This window comes from Electrona antarctica (assembly GCF_951216825.1).
Source record: "Electrona antarctica genome assembly, chromosome: 22".
Taxonomy (NCBI): domain Eukaryota; kingdom Metazoa; phylum Chordata; class Actinopteri; order Myctophiformes; family Myctophidae; genus Electrona; species Electrona antarctica.
Window position 1 is genome coordinate 7,465,522 of NC_136805.1, and position 23,482 is coordinate 7,489,003.

At 44.8% G+C, this 23,482-nt stretch overlaps 1 protein-coding gene across 1 annotated transcript in view; it reads left to right on the forward strand.

Moving 5' to 3' along the window:
- Positions 1–23,482, forward strand: part of LOC306914819 (caskin-2-like) — a gene marked incomplete at its 5' end in the record, with an annotated part of 75,025 nt that overhangs the window by 33,711 nt on the left and 17,832 nt on the right. The window contains 10 exons of the mRNA XM_079492019.1: positions 597–658; positions 1,697–1,827; positions 4,258–4,366; positions 6,128–6,236; positions 7,468–7,562; positions 16,613–16,730; positions 19,497–19,625; positions 20,871–20,957; positions 22,572–22,699; positions 22,861–22,939. Of these exons, the coding sequence (XP_079348145.1) occupies positions 597–658; positions 1,697–1,827; positions 4,258–4,366; positions 6,128–6,236; positions 7,468–7,562; positions 16,613–16,730; positions 19,497–19,625; positions 20,871–20,957; positions 22,572–22,699; positions 22,861–22,939 (1,047 nt within the window). The remainder of the gene's footprint in view (positions 1–596; positions 659–1,696; positions 1,828–4,257; positions 4,367–6,127; positions 6,237–7,467; positions 7,563–16,612; positions 16,731–19,496; positions 19,626–20,870; positions 20,958–22,571; positions 22,700–22,860; positions 22,940–23,482) is intronic.

Here is a 23,482-nt window from a genome sequence, read left to right on the forward strand (position 1 = left end):
TGTGTGTGTGTGTGTGTGTGTGTGTGTGTGTGTGTGTGTGTGTGTGTGTGTGTGTGTGTGTGTGTGTGTGTGTGTGTGTGTGTGGTTGTGTGTGCGACAGCCGTTAGCGTACAGTTACAGCATCGTGCATGTGTGTCAGATTTATTTGCATATCATATGTGTCAGATTTATTTGCATATCCCCTTAATCACAGAAAAGTTAAGTCTTTGAAAGGTTAAAGTTAAAGTGCTTCAAGGATTATTATTTTTTTACCTTTTTGTAGTGTTCGGATCACTCCTCTTCTTTCATATACTAAATATTAGTTCAGTTCAGTTCCAGCTCCCCCATCCAATATGAAGCTCCCTTAAGTCCCCAACGTACAGCACCTCAGAACCCCCCCCCCCCCCCCCCCCCCCCGATGTTCTGTGAACGCCCCATGGGTCCTACTCCTCACTGTACCACACCATCGTCTTGATTGATGATGTGGCACTTGCTCGTAAAACAAATGAACAAAGCCGTTAATTGTCCATTCTAGTAAAGACAGTGTGTCGCGTGCGTGTGCGCACGATAGTCGGCCCAGTGGCTTTTTATGGCCCTCTTTCACACTCTTCATGAAGTCTTCGTGATCCCGTTATACACGTTTGTCACCTCCATCTTCATGCCAGACCCTCGGATCAAAGCCCCAGACTAAGTGGTGACCGCGTGGACTTTGTATATTGCTGTGCTGGAGTGAGTGAGTGTGTGTATATTTGTCCATGTCTTACAAAGGGCAATGTGATGGATTGCGAGGGCTAGGCCTGTGTCAAACATCTCACATAGCTTAGATTAACCGGTCCGCTAAAATAAGCTCGTTTGAGATAAAGCGAAATGGGGTTCAAGTCCTCATTTTGCACACGCTCATGCACACGCACACACACACACGCACACGTGTACACACTCGAACGCTCATGGCCTCATGCAGTGAAGTTAAAGGGATTGCGCATTGCAGTCTGTCTCCCTGTGACATCTGTGGATAAGCCTTGTGAAATGTATAGCTGTCCCCGTAATGCAGATTCGATTCAAACGCACGCACGCACGCACGCACGCACGCACGCACGCACGCACGCACGCACGCACGCACACACACACATTTCTCCATGCCTATTACATTAAATCTTCTGGCACTCTGATCTGAGTTTGCAGTTTGCCTGGTAGAGAATGGCAGGATTTAGTCTATTGACACAGGAACACTGTGTGTGCGTGTGCGCGTGTGTGTGTGTGTGCGCGCGTGTGCGTTTGCGTGTGCGTGCGTGCGTGTACAAATAAATAGTGAATATAAATAGGAATAAAATAAAGGTGTAAACAGAGCCGTGTTACATTAACACCTCGAGTAATACTATCTTGTGAAACTATAAAAAGCCTTAATGTGGTTGTATTCCATTTGACATCCTTCTCCTGCTACAGCAACTCACAAATGCTCGCTGCTGCGTTTGCACATTGTTGTACAGATATGGGACGGTTTAAAAAAAAAAAACTCTCCTTGGGTAAATTGTAATCCGTGGGAAGTATGTGTCTCTGATCTGATGTCTTGGTACACCCTCTCTCTCTCTCTCTCTCTCTCTCTCTCTCTCTCTCTCTCTCTCTCTCTCTCTCTCTCTCTCTCTCTCTCTCTCTCTCTCTCTCTCTCTCTCTCTCTCTCTCTCTCTCTCTCTCTCCCTCCCTCCCTCCCTCCCTCCAGGTGGCTCAGCTGCTGCTGAACAGCAACATGGTGGCGACCCTGCTGGAGGGGGAGGGGCGTGGCGGCGTAGACTCCGCCTCCACGACGCCCCTCCACCTGGCGGCGCGGAACGGACACAAGGACATCATCAGGTTAGACAGATCACAGACGCAGCAGCTCACGTGCACTCAGCTCTTGTCTTCACCCGTCCCTCTCACACACACATCCTTCATCTTTCAAATACTTCGCACCTCCTCAACGGCCAACTCGCCTTATCAAGTGTGTATAATGAATGACATGCTGCTGTGTGTGTGTGTGTGTGTGTGTGTGTGTGTGTGTGTGTGTGCACGCACATACACACGTGTCTCAATGTGTATGTATAATGTAGCCAAGCAGCTCCACCCTGCTTCCCAGACAGGCTGAGAATGATTCCCATCCTCCCTAATTCACGACATTCCCTCATGCAAACCTCCCACGGATGCCTCGGCCTCCCGGCCTGCCATGTGGACCAGTACAGTGGTTCTCAACCTGTGGCTCGGGACCCCAATTATTACAGTGGAATACCACTCATTTTCAACATTGTGATCAATGTCATTGATATACCTTAGAGTTGTTGTGTGGAAATAATTAAAAAAAAGTCCCCCCCATGCTGTGTTGCCTAGAACTGGAGGTCTGACACGTGATCAAACATTACGAAGTACATCTCAGTGACATCACAAAGATGTACTTCGTAATGTTACTATGACATAGTAAAATGTTGAAAATGAGTGGTATTCCCCTTTAACCGAATAATTGAGAAGCACGTTGTTGATTTGATAATTTATTTACTTTATACATCAACGAATCGACACAAAATAAAGTGTGGTCTGTCAGCGAGATCCTCTCCCACTTATACAGTATATTCCCACGGCTTTAGACCAGTTTGGTTTTTTTTAGCAGGGGAACGCTGAACAGAGGCTCTCAGAATTCTAGGTCTCCCGTGAAGGTTTGAGATAACAGCGACACATCCTTTTCGCAGTCAGTCCACAGTGAGAAGGCAGACGTTTTTCATGTCAGCTACTCGCCACCAAACGGAACAGTGGGTTGCAGTGTCAGGGCATCGAGTTATTCTACCTCCTTCTCCACAGCCAGCATATAGCCCAGGACCGCCAGCATATAGCCCAGCATATAGCCCAGCATATAGCCCAGCCCAGTGTCAGGGCATGGAGTTATTCTACCTCCTTCTCCACAGCCAGCATATAGCCCAGGACAGCCAGCATATAGCCCAGCATATAGCCCAGCCCAGTGTCAGGGCATGGAGTTATTCTACCTCCTTCTCCACAGCCAGCATATAGCCCAGGACAGCCAGCATATAGCCCAGCATATAGCCCAGCCCAGTGTCAGGGCATGGAGTTATTCTACCTCCTTCTCCACAGCCAGCATATAGCCCAGGACAGCCAGCATATAGCCCAGCATATAGCCCAGCCCAGTGTCAGGGCATGGAGTTATTCTACCTCCTTCTCCACAGCCAGCATATAGCCCAGGACAGCCAGCATATAGCCCAGCATATAGCCCAGCCCAGTGTCAGGGCATGGAGTTATTCTACCTCCTTCTCCACAGCCAGCATATAGCCCAGGACAGCCAGCATATAGCCCAGCATATAGCCCAGCCCAGTGTCAGGGCATGGAGTTATTCTACCTCCTTCTCCACAGCCAGCATATAGCCCAGGACAGCCAGCATATAGCCCAGCATATAGCCCAGCCCAGTGTCAGGGCATGGAGTTATTCTACCTCCTTCTCCACAGCCAGCATATAGCCCAGGACAGCCAGCATATAGCCCAGCATATAGCCCAGCCCAGTGTCAGGGCATGGAGTTATTCTACCTCCTTCTCCACAGCCAGCATATAGCCCAGGACAGCCAGCATATAGCCCAGCATATAGCCCAGCCCAGTGTCAGGGCATGGAGTTATTCTACCTCCTTCTCCACAGCCAGCATATAGCCCAGGACCGCCGACCTGCATGGCTGTCTGGATAGAATGCCCGAAGCTTTCCAACATCTGGACCTCTTACAGTGCCAGAAAGGGAACGATTTGTTAATGTGTGTGCGTGAGTGCGTATAGTATACTCGTGTGGATGGGGGACTCATGACTTAAAGGTATATTCAGTGATTTCACTTAATTCAAATATCACTTATTTTTCCTTATTTTTTGGATAATCCTCCCTACTATAAAGTGTGCTGACCATATAAGGAGTTCCTCCCTGTCCCCAGTGAGCCCCTGGGGTCAAAAATCCATAGTTTCGGTTTGGGCTTTGGGTGGCAAAGCCTTCATCCAATCAGGATGAGAGGGGCCTTCCTCCAATCATGATCGGGTGGGGCGGGCCTTGGTGCACGTGTTGTTGGTCTGTTGTACTGTACTGTAGATCGTGTGTATGTGCACATCTTGTTACCAGGGCGGACCGGGTTTTTTCCAAATCACCCAAATCACTGAATGCTCCTTTAATTAGATATTACCTTATTTGAGTGGAACAATCTGCCTCTATGCAGTATAGTTTAGTGATTCCACTGCATCTTATGTGAGTGTGTTGTTTTTTTCTTACTTTCAGGTTGCTTCTCAAAGCTGGTATTGACATCAACAGAGCCACCAAAGCTGGGACCGCGCTGCACGAGGCTGCCCTCTATGGCAAGACTGAAGCAGTGCGGCTGCTGCTCGATGTAAGCAGTAGCACAGACAGGCACAATGTTGAGAACAACAATACCATCAGAATATGCACTAATTTGCACTAAAGAAAATTGCATTTTTATTTACAAGCTTAAATATGCCCCCAACTCCATGTTAGAAATGACTTTCAAACACATTCTCAAGTACACAGATATAACACTAGACAGGCTACACATCTCCACCCAAGGGGGGGGCCCTTAGTCATGGGCATTCTGAGGTACTACACTCTGGGACAAATATTCTACTGGTTCACAACTTTCTTCTCTGAACTATAAGAACAAATTGAAGGTTTTTCTGATTGACATTTCTTTTGTATTCTCTTTCTCTTCTCGTCTCTAATCATGTCTTTCTTAGATTATCAAGTACTTTGAATCATGTCATAGATTTTCTATATATATTTTAATATACTGCAATCATGTATCTTGGAAATTATTTATATCTTGTTCTAATGTCTTGTATCTTACATACTGTAGGTAGAGGCCTCGTATAAGCCAGTGTTGTTTTTGGCAGCAAATTTCTATTTTAGTTTTAGTCATAGTCTCTTGAATGGCTTTCATTTAGTTTTAGTCACATTTTAGTCACCTGGAATGTTTTAGTGTTAGTCTAGTTTTAGTCGACTAAATGTAATAAGATTTTAGTCGACTAAATCTACAGTTGATTTAGTCGACTAAAATGTATTTTGGCAGGCCTTGATGCTGTCGTAAAGTTTTTACACTTGCTGAAAATAGCCGATCTACTATACTACTACTAGATCTGCTATTTTCAGCATGCAACCAAGTGTAAAATTAACATTTTAGTCTAGTTTTTATTTGTTGACGAAAATTGTCAGTATATTTAGTCTTAGTTTTAGTCATCATAGGTTAGTTTTCGTCAGTGAAAAAAGGTAGTCGACGAACATTTTTCGTTTTAGTTTTAGTCGACGAACAACACTGGTATAAGCCCCCAGATCTTCTTGCCTCCTCTTGACACTTTCCCTTTTTTTAAATGTATTTATTTTTTACTTTTTTTGTATGCTTTATTGTATTGTTCTATACTGCGCTAAATCAAATCAAATCAAATCACTAGCGATTTCAATCACAGTATTAGAAGAGATATCAACGTAGAGTTGGATGTGCTTGTAGGATGCTGATCTAAAACTCCTGCAGATATTGGCAGATATCTTTACACAGAACAACAAGCACAGGAAATATGATTATACAATACAAATATTAGATTTAGTTACAGTGCAGAAGAGAAAGAAAAAGAAAAGAAATAGTAACTCAATCAAAGGCAGCACGAAGGCAGGTAAATTAATGAAAATTCAACTTTCAGATATTGAGAAATGTTATCATAACTTCCTGTGGAAAGTAATATTGAAATATATGATATATTACAATATCGTGCAACTCTCAGTCAGGCAGATATATTGTTAGTCCCTGTGTTAGCTAGATTCTCTGTCAATTCGTCACATCACGACTTGGTAAAGTCAGGAAATATAAAAACGTATCTATTCTCTATCCAAATCAGTAGCTCTTCCTACCGTATACTGTTCTTTCACTTAAAATGACATTCATGTTATTCTTTAATATAAAAGGCAGTTGTTGACACACAGAGGGGAGTGTGTTTGTTGTGTTAAGTGCTTACGCTTGAGTTTCTTTCTCTTTGTGTGCATGTGTGTGTGTGCGCGCACACGTGTGTGTGTGTGCGTGTGCGTGTGCGTGTGCGTGTGCGTGTGCGTGTGTGTGTGTGTGTGTGTGTGTGTGCGATGACTCCAGGCGGGCATCAATGTGAACATGCGCAACACATACAACCAGACGGCTCTGGACATCGTCAACCAGTTCACCACTTCTACCGCAAGCAAGGAAATCAAACAGCTGCTCAGAGGTCAGTATACTGTAGCTCTTCAGATAATAACAGTAGCCGTTTCTTTTTCCCTTTTTTTTAATGCTTTGCTGTAGTTTTTAACGAGGATAGGATTCCAGGACGAGACAGAGAGAGGCAGGACATGTGAGGACGTTGGACTTAATCAAACCGAAGTCCAGGGCGCTATCGCTCCAATTATAATGGTTCAGTTAATTGCAGTACTATCGCATCAGGCAAGACGCCCTTCCTCAGTGTGCCAAATCATAGCCAATCAATTTGTTCAACACAGTCCAGGCCAGTCCGTTTGCAAGCCCGGCTGTCGCAGAAGTACTTAGAATGATGCCAACAGGTTTGAAGGGTTGAAGAATTGTCACTTTCTTTCTTGTCGTTTTTTGTAAAATGGGGATGTTATTATTTGAATTGTATTTTCTTGTGTAATTTCACATTCACATGGAAACTACCATCCCTTCTGGGGGATGTCATTATAGGCGAACATATGGCGAACGTTCTCAGAAAATAGCAGAAAGTTGTGAGCTATAGTTGTGAGCTATAGTTTCGGTAAAGAGATTTGGTGTCGATGGAAAAAAGGAGGAGACTGTGTACAGACCCCTGGGGGATCTCGGTCAAAATGATATAGGGTTTAAGTGGTTAATTGATCTTAGTAAACAGGGAGGTACTGCTGTGACACTTTGATTACAAATGGCGTACGACTGACTTGGACATTTGTTTGTCACGGTCACCTATACTATAGCACACTATAAGGGGGCCTTGCCGGAAGCGTTTGTGGTAATAAACCGAACTATAATAACTGGTGTGCCATCTCGGTCCATTCATTTCATCTTGTGATGCTCCAGCACCAGCCATTTGAAATCCTTGTTCCATTGGGTTGAGTGTGTTTTATTATTCCAATCAGGAAGTTGGACCTACAGTACTCACTCGTGATAGCGAATAGAGTTAAGACATTCATCATGCAAGCACCATAAAAACCTGATTGGTATTATTCTTGTCTTTCTGTCCTTCGTTCTGTCTTTGTATCTGTGTGTGTGTCTCTCTCTCAATTCAATTCAATTTCAATTCAAAGGGCTTTATTGGCATGAGAAAACATACGTTTACATTGCCAAAGCAGAAAGCACAATACAACAATACAGCAATACAATCAAAACAAAAATGATGTACATTTGAAAGTCAGAATCTTCAATAGATCTCTCTCTCTCTCTCTCTCTCTCTCTCTCTCTCTCTCCTCTCTCCATAGAAGCATCGAGTTCTCTGCAGGTCAGGGCGGTGAAAGACTACTGGAACCTCCACGACCCCACCGCACTCAACCTCCGAGCTGGGGACCTCATCATGGTACATGCTGCTTGTGCGCGCATGTGCATATGTTTGTGCGTGCATATGTTTGTGCGTGCGTGCGTGCGTGCGTGCGTGCGTGCGTGCGTGCGTGCGTGCGTGCGTGCGTGCGTGCGTGCGTGCGTGCGTGCAGAATGGGGGGAGATGGGGGTGGGGTGGGGGGTGTTATGCATGCTCCAGCAGTGACTCATACAGTGTATTTCATGTCCTCGGGGGCAGGTCTTTACAGCGGCTCTCTGTGGCTCCATTTAGGCTCACATAGAATTCACACATTTCCTCTTCTTTATCTTTCCTCTGCTTCGCCCGTCTTTGACGGAACGGATGGTTATTTTTTACCCCCCCTCTGACCTCGTTTCCTCACATTTTTAATGCGGTGGCTTCTTAAGATGTGGCCCTCCTCTTTAAGCCCTGTCCCGGGTTTAGAGTTGGGATTAGGGTGTTATCTCAGAGGGATTTCGATGATAGTTTTCATTGCTCCTTTCCAAATGTGAGGCTACTGTACATGTGTAACTTACAGCTGTGTTTGTTGGGTGTGTTTAGCAGTACTCGCATCATCTACCCTTGACGTTTTTCTTGTCAAGGGGAAACCAGTTCGGATTCTGAATCTTTTTTCAAACTCCAAAGATTGTACACATGGAACCAAATGGGCCCTTATGGGTGCATTTGATTCCATTTGTTAGATTAGATTAGATTAGATTTCTACATTTCTTCAGAATAAAACTAAGGGTTTTACTGTGTGTGTTCGGCTTCTACCAACTCCTTTTCTTTGCCAATTCATTAGTAGGGGAAACGCCAGCTTATGTAAGGATAAAGTGATAATTTGTAAAGTTCAATGGTGGTGTTAAGTTAGTCTAGTAGGCCTATTAGCATATTTCGTGGGTTAGGTTGCGCTGTAATTTAATTTAGCTGTACGTAGTAAATTCTGAGTGTTCATTTTACTTTGAGAGTGTAAACATTGACCCCCCAATGGCATTGGGCACTTTTGTGCTCTTTTGTTTTAATGAACAATTGAACTGTGTTCCCTCAATAAGAGATTACAGCAGAGGTAACGGGTAACAACTCGCTCCCTCTCTCCCACTCATTTGTCTCATCCTCTCTCACACGCGCGCGTACACACACACACACACGCACGCACGCACGCACGCACGCACGCACACAGTTTGCTTTGAGTCATCGGTTGTTTGTGTGCAAGTTGTGTGTGTGGGTGCGACTGTGCGGGCCTTCATGTGGGTGTGCATGTGCTTGTTTGTGAGCGTGTGTTATGATCTCCCAGGTCCTGTTGGAACTTGTATGTTGTTGTGCTGTCCTATCCTGTTCAGAACTTAAAGGGGAACGTGTTTTTGTGGCTTCTCCGGGCGTTTTGTTAACACTCACAGTGGGTATTTTTCAGCTCATCGGTTCTCTCATTATTGTCTTAAAACGTCTGCCCCTGGGGAGTCAAAGACAGTTGACATGCACACTTAGAGCTGACATAGAGTTGACGATGGAAACTCTTCCTACTCTGCAGGAGGCTAGCCGTCTACAAGAGGGTCTGTGTCTGTGTGTCTGTGTGCCTGTCTGTCTATTATTTTCACATGTTTTATAAAAAAGAAAAACGGAGGGGGGGGGGTTCCTTTTTATTTTTTATGTTGACATTCATACAACACACATACTATGAAACATTGCATGTCAGTTTAACCCATTTTGACCTGAGATCAGATTCTAAAAATGTCTTCTACATCCTGACAGTTTTCTGAAAAAGCTATGTTTCTATGTCAGTCGTTCTTCGATTTTTCAAAAATAGCAGATCTACAAGCTCATAGCGCGCCACCGAGTGGCGCGCTACTAGCTTGTAGGTCTGCTATTTTTGAAATGTTATGCTTTAGCTATTTTTCAATAGCTAATGCATAACATAATGCTAACACCAAAAGGGGTTCCCGTCCAAAATGGGTTGATAATAAAACTTTTAGTTTGATAAGCTTAGTGATTGAAAGGTCAATATTTTCAAAGTCAAATCTCTGAGCCTGATGATAAACACAGTCTCAAAGCCTTTGATTTGGTCCTCGTCTCTTATCAAGAAATCTCTCATCATCATTAAGCGTTCCTCTTCTGACGACTCATCCTCTCGTCCAACCACTTGATGAACGTCTGAAGCCCTCGCTTGATTCTTGCGCAGCTGTCTGCTCCCGCCAGCGGAATCTCCCTGGGAGAACCAGCACGTTCTCCTCTTCCAAGATATCCATCTGGTACATGTTCGTATCAATACCCGAGGCGCCCATTCCTCCATCAGAGGAAGAAGCTGAGTGACGTTATTGGGATGTCGTGAGCTGTGTGGGCCGTGCTGCTGGAAAGGGGAACTCTAGAAGCATTCTGGTCAACAATAACATTTGCATCAGTGTTGTTTTTGTCGACTAAAACTAAGACGAAAATTGTTCGTCGACTACCTTTTTTCACTGACGAAAACTAAATAGAAACTAAATGAAAACTGAGCTATGATGACTAAAACTAAGACTAAATGTATTGACAATTTCGTCAACAAATAAAAACTAGACTAAAATGTTAGGAAGGGACTAGTGGACAAGAGATCCAGTATAAGTCATTTTACACTTTGGTTGCATGCTGAAAATAGCAGATCTACAAGCTCACAACCCGTCGTAGATCGGCTATTTTCAGCAAATATAAAAAGTCATTACGACGGCATCAAGGCCCGCCAAAACACATTTTAGTCGACTAAATCGACTGTAGATTTAGTCGACTAAAATCACATGACATTTAGTCGACTAAAACTAGACTAACACTAACACATTCCAGGAGACTAAAATGTGACTAAAACTAAATGAAAACTATTCAAAAGACTATGAGTAAAACTAAAATCAAATTTTGCTGCCAAAAACAACACTGATTTGCATCACCTCCTTCAGGTGGATGTTAATTGTATATGCATTCATACTTCAGAGAGTTGAGCTCTGTCTAGCACCAGATTGTCACAGCCGACATGTTGGTCCAAACCCTCGCTAAGCAAAGCAAAGCAAAGTTCTTTGTTTACCCAGGGTAAGTGGACTAAGCTCGAGATGCTTATTTACAGCCACGCCCTGCTCATAGAACATTTCATGGTTGGGGTTCAATGCCTTGCTCAAGGGCACTTCAGCGGTGGTAATTTTAACGTGCCGGTCCGGGGATTCGAACTGGCGACCTTCCGGTATCAAGACCGCTCCGCAAACCGTTCGGCCACCACTGCTCCATCTCAGAGACGTCGACAGCGTCCATTTCAGGCGAGGGACTGTCTGACAGGAGTCTGTGTCATCGGGCTCACTGTCCTCACTTTCACACTCAGGGTTCACCGCCAAGCCCCAAAGAGACACTGGGACAACTCCTCCTTCCTCTGTGCCATCCAGACCGTTGGCCTTCCGTGCCAACCTCCGTGCCGACCTCTGTCGGGTTGGATCATTTGTTTTTGTATTTACTCTGACCAAACTTCAGTATCGTCACTTAAGAACTCATCGTCATCCTCCTCTTCCTCCTCTGGGTGATGCATGGACACCACGGTGCCTTCAGGGAGAGAGAGGTTTGGGTCCAATCACCACATTGTACGCTGAGGCTTCGTAGAGAGACTGACACGGGAGTGGATTTTCACTCCTGTCCTGTCCCACTCCCACAGAAAAAATCCTGTCCTGTCCCAATCCTGGGCCAGAGTTAAAAAAAAATCCCATCCTGTCCCACTCCTGTAGAATGACTCCTGATCCCATCCCACTCCCACTCGAAATTACTCCCGCTCCCATCCCGCTCCTGTTTTTTTTCTTTTTTAGTCATTAGGCAATTGATCGATCGATCCATCTATCCATCTATAGGCCTATCTATCTATCACTTCTGGCTTCTCAAAACAGATAGCCTACCAATACAATTCAAATAAGTGTTGGATTTAACTTTGACTACCAAATACAGTTCTGACACTTAATTTAAGTCCTATGACACGTTTTTTCCCTGAACAGAACTTAAAGCTTAACAGTTAACAAGTGCTTTGTCAATTAAGATAAAAAAAACAACCTCAGTGTTAATTTAACTCTATATGAATAATTATTCAGTGTACAAGTCTATGTGTATGGCAGTGGTTCCCAGGGGTCCTTGAGAGTTCCAGGGGGTCCCCAGTTAAATAATAGTTTGGAACCAAATGGACCCTTATGGGTCTGTAACAAATTATGTTATGGGAGTGTACAAATGGAACCAAATGTTGTTCCATTTGTACACTCAGAGTTAAATTAACATAGATTTTACAATATGTGACTAAATTTGACTGAGGGACTGCCATTGGATTTTTTTGAATTTTCGTTTTTTCATTTCATATGAAAGCAGGGAATCATAGCTTCAAATTGACATATTGGTTGTTCAGTTTGACCCACCAGTTTTGGAGATATGGCTTAAAGAGTAATGTCTTGCAGAAAACGGCGAGTTGAGAAAACAGGCTTGAAAGGTTCACTTCTGTGGTCTCTAACATTACACCTAGCTACATGTTTGGGCATTTATTTCATATTTACATGTCGATTTCAGCTCCGACACTTATTTCAGACATGCTCTAGTATGTGAAGAGTCTGCCTGTGCTATTAACTCATTTTGGGGGGAAAAAAAAAAAAAAGTTTTTCTCCTCTGGTGAAAAGCTGTAATTTGCGCGATGGCAGTCTCTCAGTCAAATCTGGTCACATATAATGTGGGGGTCCCAGCGATAAAAATGCCATTAAATGGGGGTCCGTAGACTAATGCATGTCAAACTGGGGGTCCTTGAAATTAAAATGGTTGAGAATCACAGCTAGAACCGTAATAAAAAATCTTCTCTTATGGGGGTCCCTGCCCCTGGCATCTTTTCAAATGGGGGTCCGCGGGCTAATAAATGTCGATTTAGGGGTCCTTGACATGAAAATGTTTGGGAACCACTTCAACCACTGGTGTATGCGACTCGGTTGGGAGAAAGAAGGGAGACGATGTATTGTAGAACATTCGCTCAGACAGCTGTTCAGGGAGCTAGCTACAGTAACAGTGTTAGCATGTAGCTAACGTAGCATCACAATTGAAAGATGCAACGTTGCCACTGCCAGGGGAAACAAATGCATCAGGATGATCTGGCTATAAATAATCGATTAAATCACGGCACCGGCGCGATGCAGAATCATACACGGCCGCATTGCGATGTCTTCATATAAAACTGTATAAGACGTCCAGCCCGACTGGATTGCATGGAGGAGGTTTTTGTGTTGTGGAAGCACTAGCACTGCTGGATTATGGGTAACTATGTATGTAGTTCTTTTGATTTGCGTCAGCAAGTCAAAAGAGTGTTGGCTCACAGAAAGATGACTACAACAAAAATGGGTGCTTCTGTTCTTTTGGTTGGAACTTGGCAGCGCGACCAACGTCATTCACGCTCCTGCACACTCCCGTTGACTTTCATTCCCGTCCCGTCCCGATCACGGGACTAATACAAATATTAATCCCATCCCACGGGAATCCCGCGGGAATCCCGTGTCCCAAATTTCTCAGAGACTCAGCCATCTCTATAGCTCCAATCATCACCCACATAGTAAACCTCTCCATCAAACAGGGACAGGTCCCCCAAGATTTCAAACTGGCCAAAGTAACCCCCTTGCACAAGAAAGGGAGTAAATTAGACCCCGGCAACTACCGCCCTATTTCTATTCTTAGTTCCATCTCGAAAGTGATGGAAAAAATAGTCTATGAACAGGTTGAAAAGTATCTTGCCACTAATAAATTATTGTACGAGTTCCAATCTGGCTTCAGAACATCCCACTCCACTGACACATGCCTCCTCTATTTGAGCGACCACATCAAACAAGAGGTGGACGCTGGCAAATACTGCGGCATGGTCATGCTGGACCTCCAAAAGGCTTTTGACACTGTGAACCACTCCATACTGGTTAACAAGCTAAAAGCAATTGGTTTCGATAGCACATCAGTGAGCTGGATGCAATCCTACCTGGAGGGGAGAGAACAGATGGTGGAAGTGAACGGAACACTGTCCCCCCCCCTCCCAGTGAGCTGTGGCGTTCCACAAGGAAGCATACTAGGGCCTCTACTGTTCCTAATATATGTAAACGACATGACTTCAGCCTGTGACTGCAACTTGTTCCTGTTCGCAGATGACTCAGCACTGCTGGTCTCGGACAGGGACAAACTGCAGGTTGAAAATGCCCTCAGCTCTGAACTCGGTAGAATCTGCACCTGGCTCGCTGATAACAAACTATCTTTACACCTGGGAAAAACTGAATCCATTCTCTTTGGCTCTATTAGTAATCTCAGCAAGGCAAATGGCTTCTTGGTTAGAGTGGGTGACAATGTTATCACACGTAAAGATGAAATTACCTACCTAGGTTCCATCCTGGAGGCTAATCTTTCCGGTGATAAAATGGCCACCAACGTAATCAAAAAAGTCAACCATAGAACAAGATTCCTCTACAGGATCTCCTCACTGGTCAACAAAAACACCTTGAAGACCTTAACAGGAGCCCTTGTACAGGGTTTCTTTGACTATGCATGCACCTCCTGGTACCACAGCACCTCAAAGGCCCTTAAAACCAGGCTCCAGACTTCCCAAAACAAACTGGTCAGGCTCCTACTTGATCTAGCCCCCCGAACCCACCTCACCCCTGCCCACTTCGACAGGCTGGAATGGCTTAGGGTCGACGACAGAGTACAGCATCTTGCAATGGGTCTGGTCCACAAGATTCGATACACCACCAAGATACCCATGTACCTGTCTAGATACTTCCTTAATGTTAACGAAGTCCACACCCACAACACCAGAGGGAGTGCAACGAACCATGTACAACCCAGATTCGGCACAAACAAGGGACTAAATTCTTTTCGCTCTTATGCCACCAAAATGTGGAACGCCCTACCAACTGTCATTAAGACATGCGAATCCCTTGACTCCTTCAAAACCGCTCTCAAAGGGCACCTACGGATGGCTGCAATTCGAAACTGGCCCCCGTAAAATCTGAATCCCCCCCCCCGCCCCCCCCTTTTTTCCCCTCACTGTATATATTTCTTTTCCCTTTTTACCTCCTTTTTGATGAATTCCTGTTCTGTCTATAGAAGTGTCTATTTGTACGTCTCTAAATGTTTTGATGATTTGAACATGGTGGACCCTGTTGGAAACAAGTGTAATGCTTAATTGGGTCGTCCACTCACAGTTAACAGCCTTTGTATTGAGTTTGTGCTTGAAATGTACTGTAATTCTGCAAACTGTTAATAAATTCTTCAATCAATCAATCAATCCCGCGGGAGTCCCGACAAAATGTCAGTCTCTACGTGAGTTCGTACACACCTACACAACAAATGTTCGGTTCGTGTGTGATGTCTGATTGCTTTTTGATTGCTGCTCCAATTCATTTTCAATGGGAGTCACATGGTTTGACCAAACATTTTTGTTTGATGAGGGGGGAGCAATCAGCAATCAAACACAAATGTTTGATCAAACCATGTGACTCCCATTGGAAAAGCATTGTGGTGGCCCAAAAAAACAAAAACGACCAAACATTGCTTGATTGGTGTTTGGTACGTGTGAATGAGGCCTCAGACACATCGTTCATTAAGTCTGACACCCGGCCTCTTGACACGTGTCTGTCAAGTGCTGGGCCGTGTACATTTTCAGGACAGGATACCAATTTTATCCAATCAGGATAGAGAACTCAGACTGGAACACTATTAAAATGAGGCTGATAACTTTCTCTTTCTCCTCATTGGCTGACCTGAAAATGTAATCTCTGTTTATCAAAGAGCTGGAGAGACAGGGAGACTGCTGTTACTGAACAAACGCTCTAAATGAGTGCTATCAGAATATAGTGCTTTGCCTTTAACCTTTTAACACAAACCTTTTTTTTTAGTGGTGTAAACCACTCCTACAACTGGCTTTGTTAGTCTGTGCAGAAAAAATGAGCATGGTTGCTACGGTCACCCAGTTCACCCGGGTGTGATTTCATTACGTCAGACATTACGTCAGACCACAGCTGATCAGGCTATATAAGACCTTACACCACTCAGTTCACACGGGTGTGATTTTTTGTTTTAATCAAAAAATATCACTTAATATCAAATACCCTACCTTTAATTATTATCAATAAGTGTTTTGACAATTATTTGGGTGCCCAGCCTGCCCACTTGCAACAACATCACAGCCCACCAACCACAGCCTGTAGCGGTTTTAGCAATCCTTTTTTAGCCCCCCCCGACTGTGTACAACGTGTCATAATTGATTATGAACTTGCCAATGGAGTAAAAGTGCTGTTTACTTAATGTTCAATCATGCAAACGAAACGTTATATAAGCAATAGTACGTATGCCTACAGCAGAGCACAACGCCAACTAATTTCAACGACCTTTAAGGAGGATTTAACTCAGGTCCAGACAGAAATAAATTCCAATGAATTTGCCAGGTGTGTGTGGGAACCTGTGGAAATGCTTATCTACAAGCTCAGCATTTAACAGGTTGTATTTAAATGTCACCATGACAAAACATATAGCCTACAGTACATTTGCACACATTTCAGTGTCGATTAGACTTCGTTACATTTGTGCAGTGCTACAAGAGCCCATGGATATTGTTGTCTCCGCCAGGCCGAAGGCGTAACCGAGATTGTTTTGCACCCTGTCCGTCCGTATATACTGTATGTGTGTCTCTGTGTGTGTGTGTGTGTGTGTGTGTGTGTGTGTGCTCCATGCACCAGGAGATACATTTTGATATTACTCCTACATATTTTGTCCATGTTGGCTCCTATGTAGTCCCCCCTCGCGCTGTTCTTGTGGTACCTCTACGTCACGTCCTACGCATGGGGTCCTATGTCACAAATTCATTCTAAATCTAACCTGGGCCCGCCTGCAATATCAGTTTTGACCACTACTGTCGCTGGCTTCAACGTTGCCCAGCCGTTTTCTGGGGGGCGTGGGCTCCACGCAATTGCATGATTTGCGTAGTTGCCTAAAACCGCCCACTGCCCACATGTTGGAATCGCTGGGATGGAAGACACTGGTTCTGAATCAATACTAACTGTACATGTGTTTGGTTGTAGGTGGTGGAACAGCACTCGGATGGCCGATGGAAAGGTCACATCCATGACAACCAGAGAGGGGCGGACCGGGTGGGCTTCTTCCCCCCTTCTGTTGTGGAGGTCCTCAGCAGGAGAGCAGGTAGACAAATACCCTGCATGCACCTCACCTGTGCTGTCAGTGACATCACATGAAGGCAATGCACTCAGAGACCTAAACAATACACATACCTTCCATCCATCCATCCATCCATCCATCTTCAACCGCTTATCCATAGCCGGGTCCCGCAACAGCTCCACCAGAGAATACACATACCTGTTCATTTATACATTCAATCCTATTAGATCTGTTTCACACTCAACTCAACTTAAGGTTAATTGCATTCTATATACTATAGTGAAGCAAAGATATTTAAAGATTTGCACATTTTCACAATGTTTTAAAAATAGCAGATCTAAGCTTGTAGCGCCCGCGCTATGAGCTTGTAGATCTGCTAGCTAAAGTATAACATATATAACGTCCTGAACCTGGAGACAAAGGTAGCATATTTTCAGTTGAAAAAATATGTTTTTTGTTTATCAAAATGAAGCACACTGACTTTTCCCGCCAAAGCAATAGCCTACACACAGTGAACAGCAATATTGACATACAGTACACCACCTAGTTGTCTGTGTCATGTGAAGGCGTGGTCAGTGTGTCATGTGAAGGCGTGGTCAGTGTGTCATGTGAAGGCGTGGTCAGTGGCAAGCTAGGCATGCTTGACATTCTAATTTAACTCCAACAAACAATGGATTACAAATCCCCCACTAGTTTAGCAGACCAGAATATACACGAGCACAGTGGGGTTCCGGGCGGGGATCCATGGAGATACAGTACGTTGGCTATTCAAAAACCACTGAAATGTTCGGAAAGGTTTTGAACAAATCTTCTCTTCTGGGGGTCACACAACATTTTCAGATGGGGGTGCAGCTTGACATGAAAGAGTTTGAGAACCACTGCACTGCTACTAGCGTTCAAACAGTAGGGCAACAACAGTAAGAACTAGTAAACAATCACATACGACCCTATCTGACACCCTGCACAACTTATTTTTAAGGCAAGTAAGCCAGGGCATGCACGCACGCACGCACGCACGCACGCACGCACACACGTGCATGCACACACACACACACACACACACACACACACACACACACACACACACACACACACACACACACACACACACACACACACACACACACACATTAATAGGATTACTAGGGCCAGATTGGGAAGTGTCAGCACAGTGCTAAAGCCCCAAGAGGCTGCGTTGAGATATTGTGCCCCATCCGTGTGTGTGTGTGTGTGTGTGTGTGTGTGTGTGTGTGTGTGTGTGTGTGTGTGTGTGTGTGTGTGTGTGTGTGTGTGTGTGTGTGTGTGTGTGTGTGTGTGTGTGCGCGCTAGAGGGGAGTGGAGATAAAGGAACTTCATTTTAAAGCCCATAGTTAGTGACAATTCCCTTGCTCAAGAGGCAAACCCAGCGTGCATGTGTGTGCACGCATGCTTGATGATAATGTCAGTGGTGTCAGCACCCATGGACTCACACACACACACACACACACACACACACACACACACACACACACACACACACACACACACACACACACACACACACACACACACACACACACACACACACACACACACACACACACACACACACACACACACACACACACACACACACACACACACATGGGTGCGTAAGCCCTCTCTGAAGTGGTGATCTTACATTCCTATTCAGCAGCCCCTTATATAACACCAAAAGGGGATTTAGGCTGAATACGTCCTATTTGAGTTGTTGTTCGATCCATTCAATGAATGGAATGTATGATGAGACTCATCACGTACTTGTAAGATTACTTTTCCACAGCCAAAAGAGGCAGTTTTTGCTTTTAAAAGGAGCATGAAACCCTAGCTTGATTTTGTAGTTCGTACAAAAAAATACAGCAGATTAAAAACATGGCGGGCTAGTGAGCAACACAGCTGCAGTTAATAGACTTAATAATGGATATGCGTTGTGCTTAGAACCAGGGGGTAGTAGTAGTCAACTGTATTGTATGTACACCAATGCATACCATAAAGCTTAGCTATATACCTCATTGGCCGCTGCAATTCATTGGTGCGACCTGTATCACATGGAAGCACAGACAAGGCCGGAAGGCACACTGCCACTCAAGTGACTAAGACACGCCCCCACCTGCCTCTGATTGGCCTACCGAGCGTCCACCCTGTGACGCACGCAGAAGCTTCTGTGGCTTCCTTCCCCTGTATAAGATGGCGCCCGAGATGCACACCCATTATTCATTTGACTATAAACTGCAGCTGAGTTGCTTATATCACGGTATACTATGCAGACTGCCATGTTTGAACTGGAGAACGAGTACAGTCAGCCTGTAGGGTTTCATCCCCTTTTAATTCCCACGCTTGCACCCATACAGTATGGATTCATGTGCATGTAACCACATCCATGCATGCATGTTCTTTGTTAACCCATTTTGACCTGGGAACGATTCTATAAATGTCTTCTACATCCTGACAGTTTTCTGAAAAAGCTATGTTTCTATGTCAGTTGTTCTTCGATTTTTCAAAAATAGCAGACCTACAAGCTTGTAGCGCGCCACTCGTAGACACTTGTAGATCTGCTATTTTTCAATAGCTAAAGCATAACATAATGCTAACCAGAATGGTTTAAGCAGAAGATGTTTGGTTTCCCAAAATTCCCGTCATGTAGACCCGAGTTGGAATCCATGTGGTTGCACATGCCATGCATGTACATTGTACACATTCATGTGCACGCGATATGTACACTCAAACACGATGCATGTTCTGCGTTGCCCATACCTGTTTCCCTGACCCCAGGAGGCACTCTCTCCCGCCAAGCCTCACTGCCATGCCATCGCCAACAGTTCCTGTCCAGAACTCCTCCCTCAAGCCTTGACCCCTCCCCTCAGACCGATGACACTTACACCCTCGCCTATGAGTCTGCAGGTACTCACATACGTGTCCATGTTTTCACACTCACCCAAGGTGGTACTCGCATACGTGTCCATGTTTTCACACTCACCCAAGGTACTGATCATCTTTACTATCCATGGGCCCTTTAACCACTTAAACCCCATACAGAGGGTATGCGCATGCATGCATAAAGTGAGTGGCAAATCGAGTGGCAAAGTGAGTTTAATGTCGTTCATTAAAAATCACACCCGTGTGAACTGAGTGGTGTAAGGTCTTATATAGACTGATCAGCTGTGGTCTGACGTAATGTCTGACGTAATGAAATCACACCCGTGTGAACTGGATGACCATAGCAACCATGCACATTTTTGAGTGGTGTAAACCACTCCTACAACTGGCTTTTTTGTGCAGAAAAAATGAGCATGGTTGCTATGTTCACCCTGTTGTAATGACGTAATGAAATCACACCCGGGTGAACAGGGTGAACATAGCAACCATGCTCATTTTTTCTGCACAAACAAAGCCAGGTAATGAAATCACACCCGGGTGTGATTTCATTACGTCAGACATGATTTCATTACGTCAGACAGACCTAACACCACTCAGTTCCCACGGGTGTGATTTTTTTGGTACGGACAGACACGTAAACGGACAGACACGTAAACTAACAAAGCCAGTTGTAGGAGTGGTTTACACCACTCAATTACACCACTCAAAAATCATATAAGACTTTTCTGTTTGGATGTACAGTATATGTAGGTAGGGCAAAAGGTAGTTTTTTTTGCCACTCAGTAGGTGTTCCCGCATAACTTCCGGGTATGATGATGATGTCATGCGCATACCCTCTATACTTCATTGATTGAGGTCCCCCATTGGTCTATACTTGGCCCCCCCTCCTTATTTCCCTCTATTTCATACTGTATATTTCTTTGCAGAAAATAGCTGATATGCGAGCTCATACATCTGGAATCGTCGCCGAATGTTCGCCTGTATTCGCTGAATCTCCACCTATTATTATAAGAAGTTAATATCCTCACAGCATCTGAACCCAGTTCCTACCAACAACACCACCCTGGCGCCCTGCTACCCAATCTGTTGGTGGTTCTCCACCATCCACTGTGTGTCAGCACAGCTAGGCCTCTCTCAGCACCAATAGCGTCAACTAATACGCCGCGCAGCTGTTGCTGCGTATTCGTGACCGTACACGTGCTAGTAGCTGCTGCTCTTCCTGGCTAAAGTGAGCGTGTTTATACATACGTATGTGCATTTGTTTGTTAGGTGCACCACCTGGCAGACAGCCCTCAGTCCCAACTAGTCCTGCTTGCTCCACTCAGGACATTTGGGTCCTCAGGAGCTCTCCCACTGGTAAGAGTGTGTGCACCCCGCTCCCCCCCTCCTCCTCCACCCCCCGTGTGGACCCTCAAAAAACAGCCACCCAACCTGTGTGTTTTGTCACTAAGCAGCTCTGTCCCTTATCCCCTTCCACCCCTCCCGTGTTTGAGGAGTTGAGCCCTTTACCCGCCCGCTGAACTAGAGTTATTCCTATTCTTGAGTGCGACAATGATTCCGGCATCACATTCCTATAGTAACCTCAAAACGTATCGGCGACTCGCGGGACCCACCCAAAACAAAGCTCTCGCACATGCAGGTTTGCGTGCAACTGTTCTGGCCAAAACGGGATGTCTGGACAGTGGACACCCCTTTTTTTCGGTCTTCACCGGGCAAGAGCCAGTGAGAACGGGTGCATTCACATGGAACGGAAGAGAAGCAGTGTCTGTGCACTTACTGTATGCTTGCGCATCCTGTGGGTTTCGTGCGTGAGATTAGGCAACCTGAACATCTCAGTCATGTGCCTGACTGTACATAAAATAGGTTTCGGTTCATTCACCTTTTTTGTGGTCAAACATGTAACCCTCTCTGTATCCCTTCTCCCACCTGCACCCCCCCCCACGCTGTACGGAAGCTTTATCCCCCTCTCATCCCTCTGTCTTCCAAAGGGTTGACCTTTCTGACCCTCCCCTACCAGTAAATCCTCACAGGTCTAATGAACAGCACATGTTGACTTAAACAGCTAATGGTCCACTAACCATAATTTCCTCCTCAGCATTACAGGATGGTAAGTGTGCAATCATACCCTTATACTGCATTTAATGTACACCTATTCAATTGTGATCTTGTAGCTGAATATCTTGTCTAGATAATGGATAAACCATAATTCAAAATGCACGCTGCACCCATTGCAATCGGAATCTACAAACGTAGCATTTTAACTACTCACAGTAAACCCTATACTTCATTGACCGGAGTTCCTCTTTTTTGCTCTGCTATAGAGCGCCGAAGTCCTGACGTCACTCACTCATCCCCTATATTCCCCTGGTTCACAGAAGTCATTTCTCTATGGAGAATAACATGGGGTCATCTTAAAATCGTTTCATATAAGCGTTGTGGTCCAAAAATAAACAAGCTGTCTCTACGTTATTGTCAGGGAGGTGTCTCTGTGTCGTTTATCATATATGATAGTCTGTGTCTAGCAAAAATGTAACTAATTCAGTAGCAGTAACAATAGCGTTTTCTCTCAGTCAGTTGATTCTTCATATCCATATGAGTGTAACGGCCGGGATGACATCCCCTATGGGGATTACAATGCAATGTAATGGGGATTACAATGCAAATAAAAAGTACAAGAACCCGTGGATTTGCGCCCTCTACCGATATTGACGTCAGACTTCGGTGCTCTAATTTTTGCTCCAAAATAAGGATGCTATGGGTTCATGTGGTCAATGCAAGGTGGAAATGTGGTCATGAGCCACTTTTACACAGGATGTTCAAGGCAGGAATGTTTTCCTTTGCAATAATCTTTTCTCACACTTTTCCTATTTTCACATCCCCTACCCCCCCCCTCTCTCTCTCTCTCTCTCTCTCTCTCTCTCTCTCTCTCTCTCTCTCTCTCTCTCTCTCTCTCTCTCTTTCTCTCAGGAGGTGACAGAAACAGTGTTGGTAGTTCTGGCAGTGTGGGCAGCAGTCGTAGTGCTGGTAGTGGGCAGAGCTCAGAGAGTGGCCACAAACAGAATGGGACTCATGCCCGCCACACCCCCGATACTGGCAAGGTTAGATCTGGAAATGGAATGCTAATATGGAAATCCTTTGCAAACACTTCGAACCTTGACTGTTGTACATGCAGTACATTCCATCACTACCAACCGAACCCTGAGTTAAAGTGTGTCAAAACTGACTTTGTTTCCACTGTGTTTCGTTTTTTCCTGTATAGCTGGGGCCCTCTGCTGGTGAACTAGGGGACCATCACCCTCACACCTCAGACCACAGCAAACAGGTTGATGGAACACCAGGTAAGTCACTGCACTCCAGCCTCTCCTGTCCTAATCATCTGTCCTCCCCGTCTCAGCTGTTCATTCTTATTTGCCCTGTGGAATGCTGATGGCAGTTATGATTGTTCAGCACTCTTGAATCTTAAAGGAATAATAATGATGTCTACTCTAGCCTATAAAGCCAGTGTACTTCCTCAGACAAGGTGGCCTGCCAAGAAATATATCCTGAGACTTTGGCCATCCACACCAAGAGAGATAATATAAACTAAGATAACCATAAGAATGATGTGAGCATCCATTCCACACTGATTAATGATAACAGTCTATGGGCATTGGGCATGTGTTAAACATGACACCTAGTAAATCCCTGGCTGTTGTTCATCAAATATGAAAGTGATGCTAACTTACATCCTCAAAATGTCTAGGGGACAGTGGCGTATATACAGGGGAATTAATGACCGCCTAGGCCTGGCACCAAATGGGTGGGCACACATGCGTATACGCGCATAATTATTTTCCCCTTCGGTTTCCTCAAAATAGGAAGTCAGCCAGGTGACTTTGAGA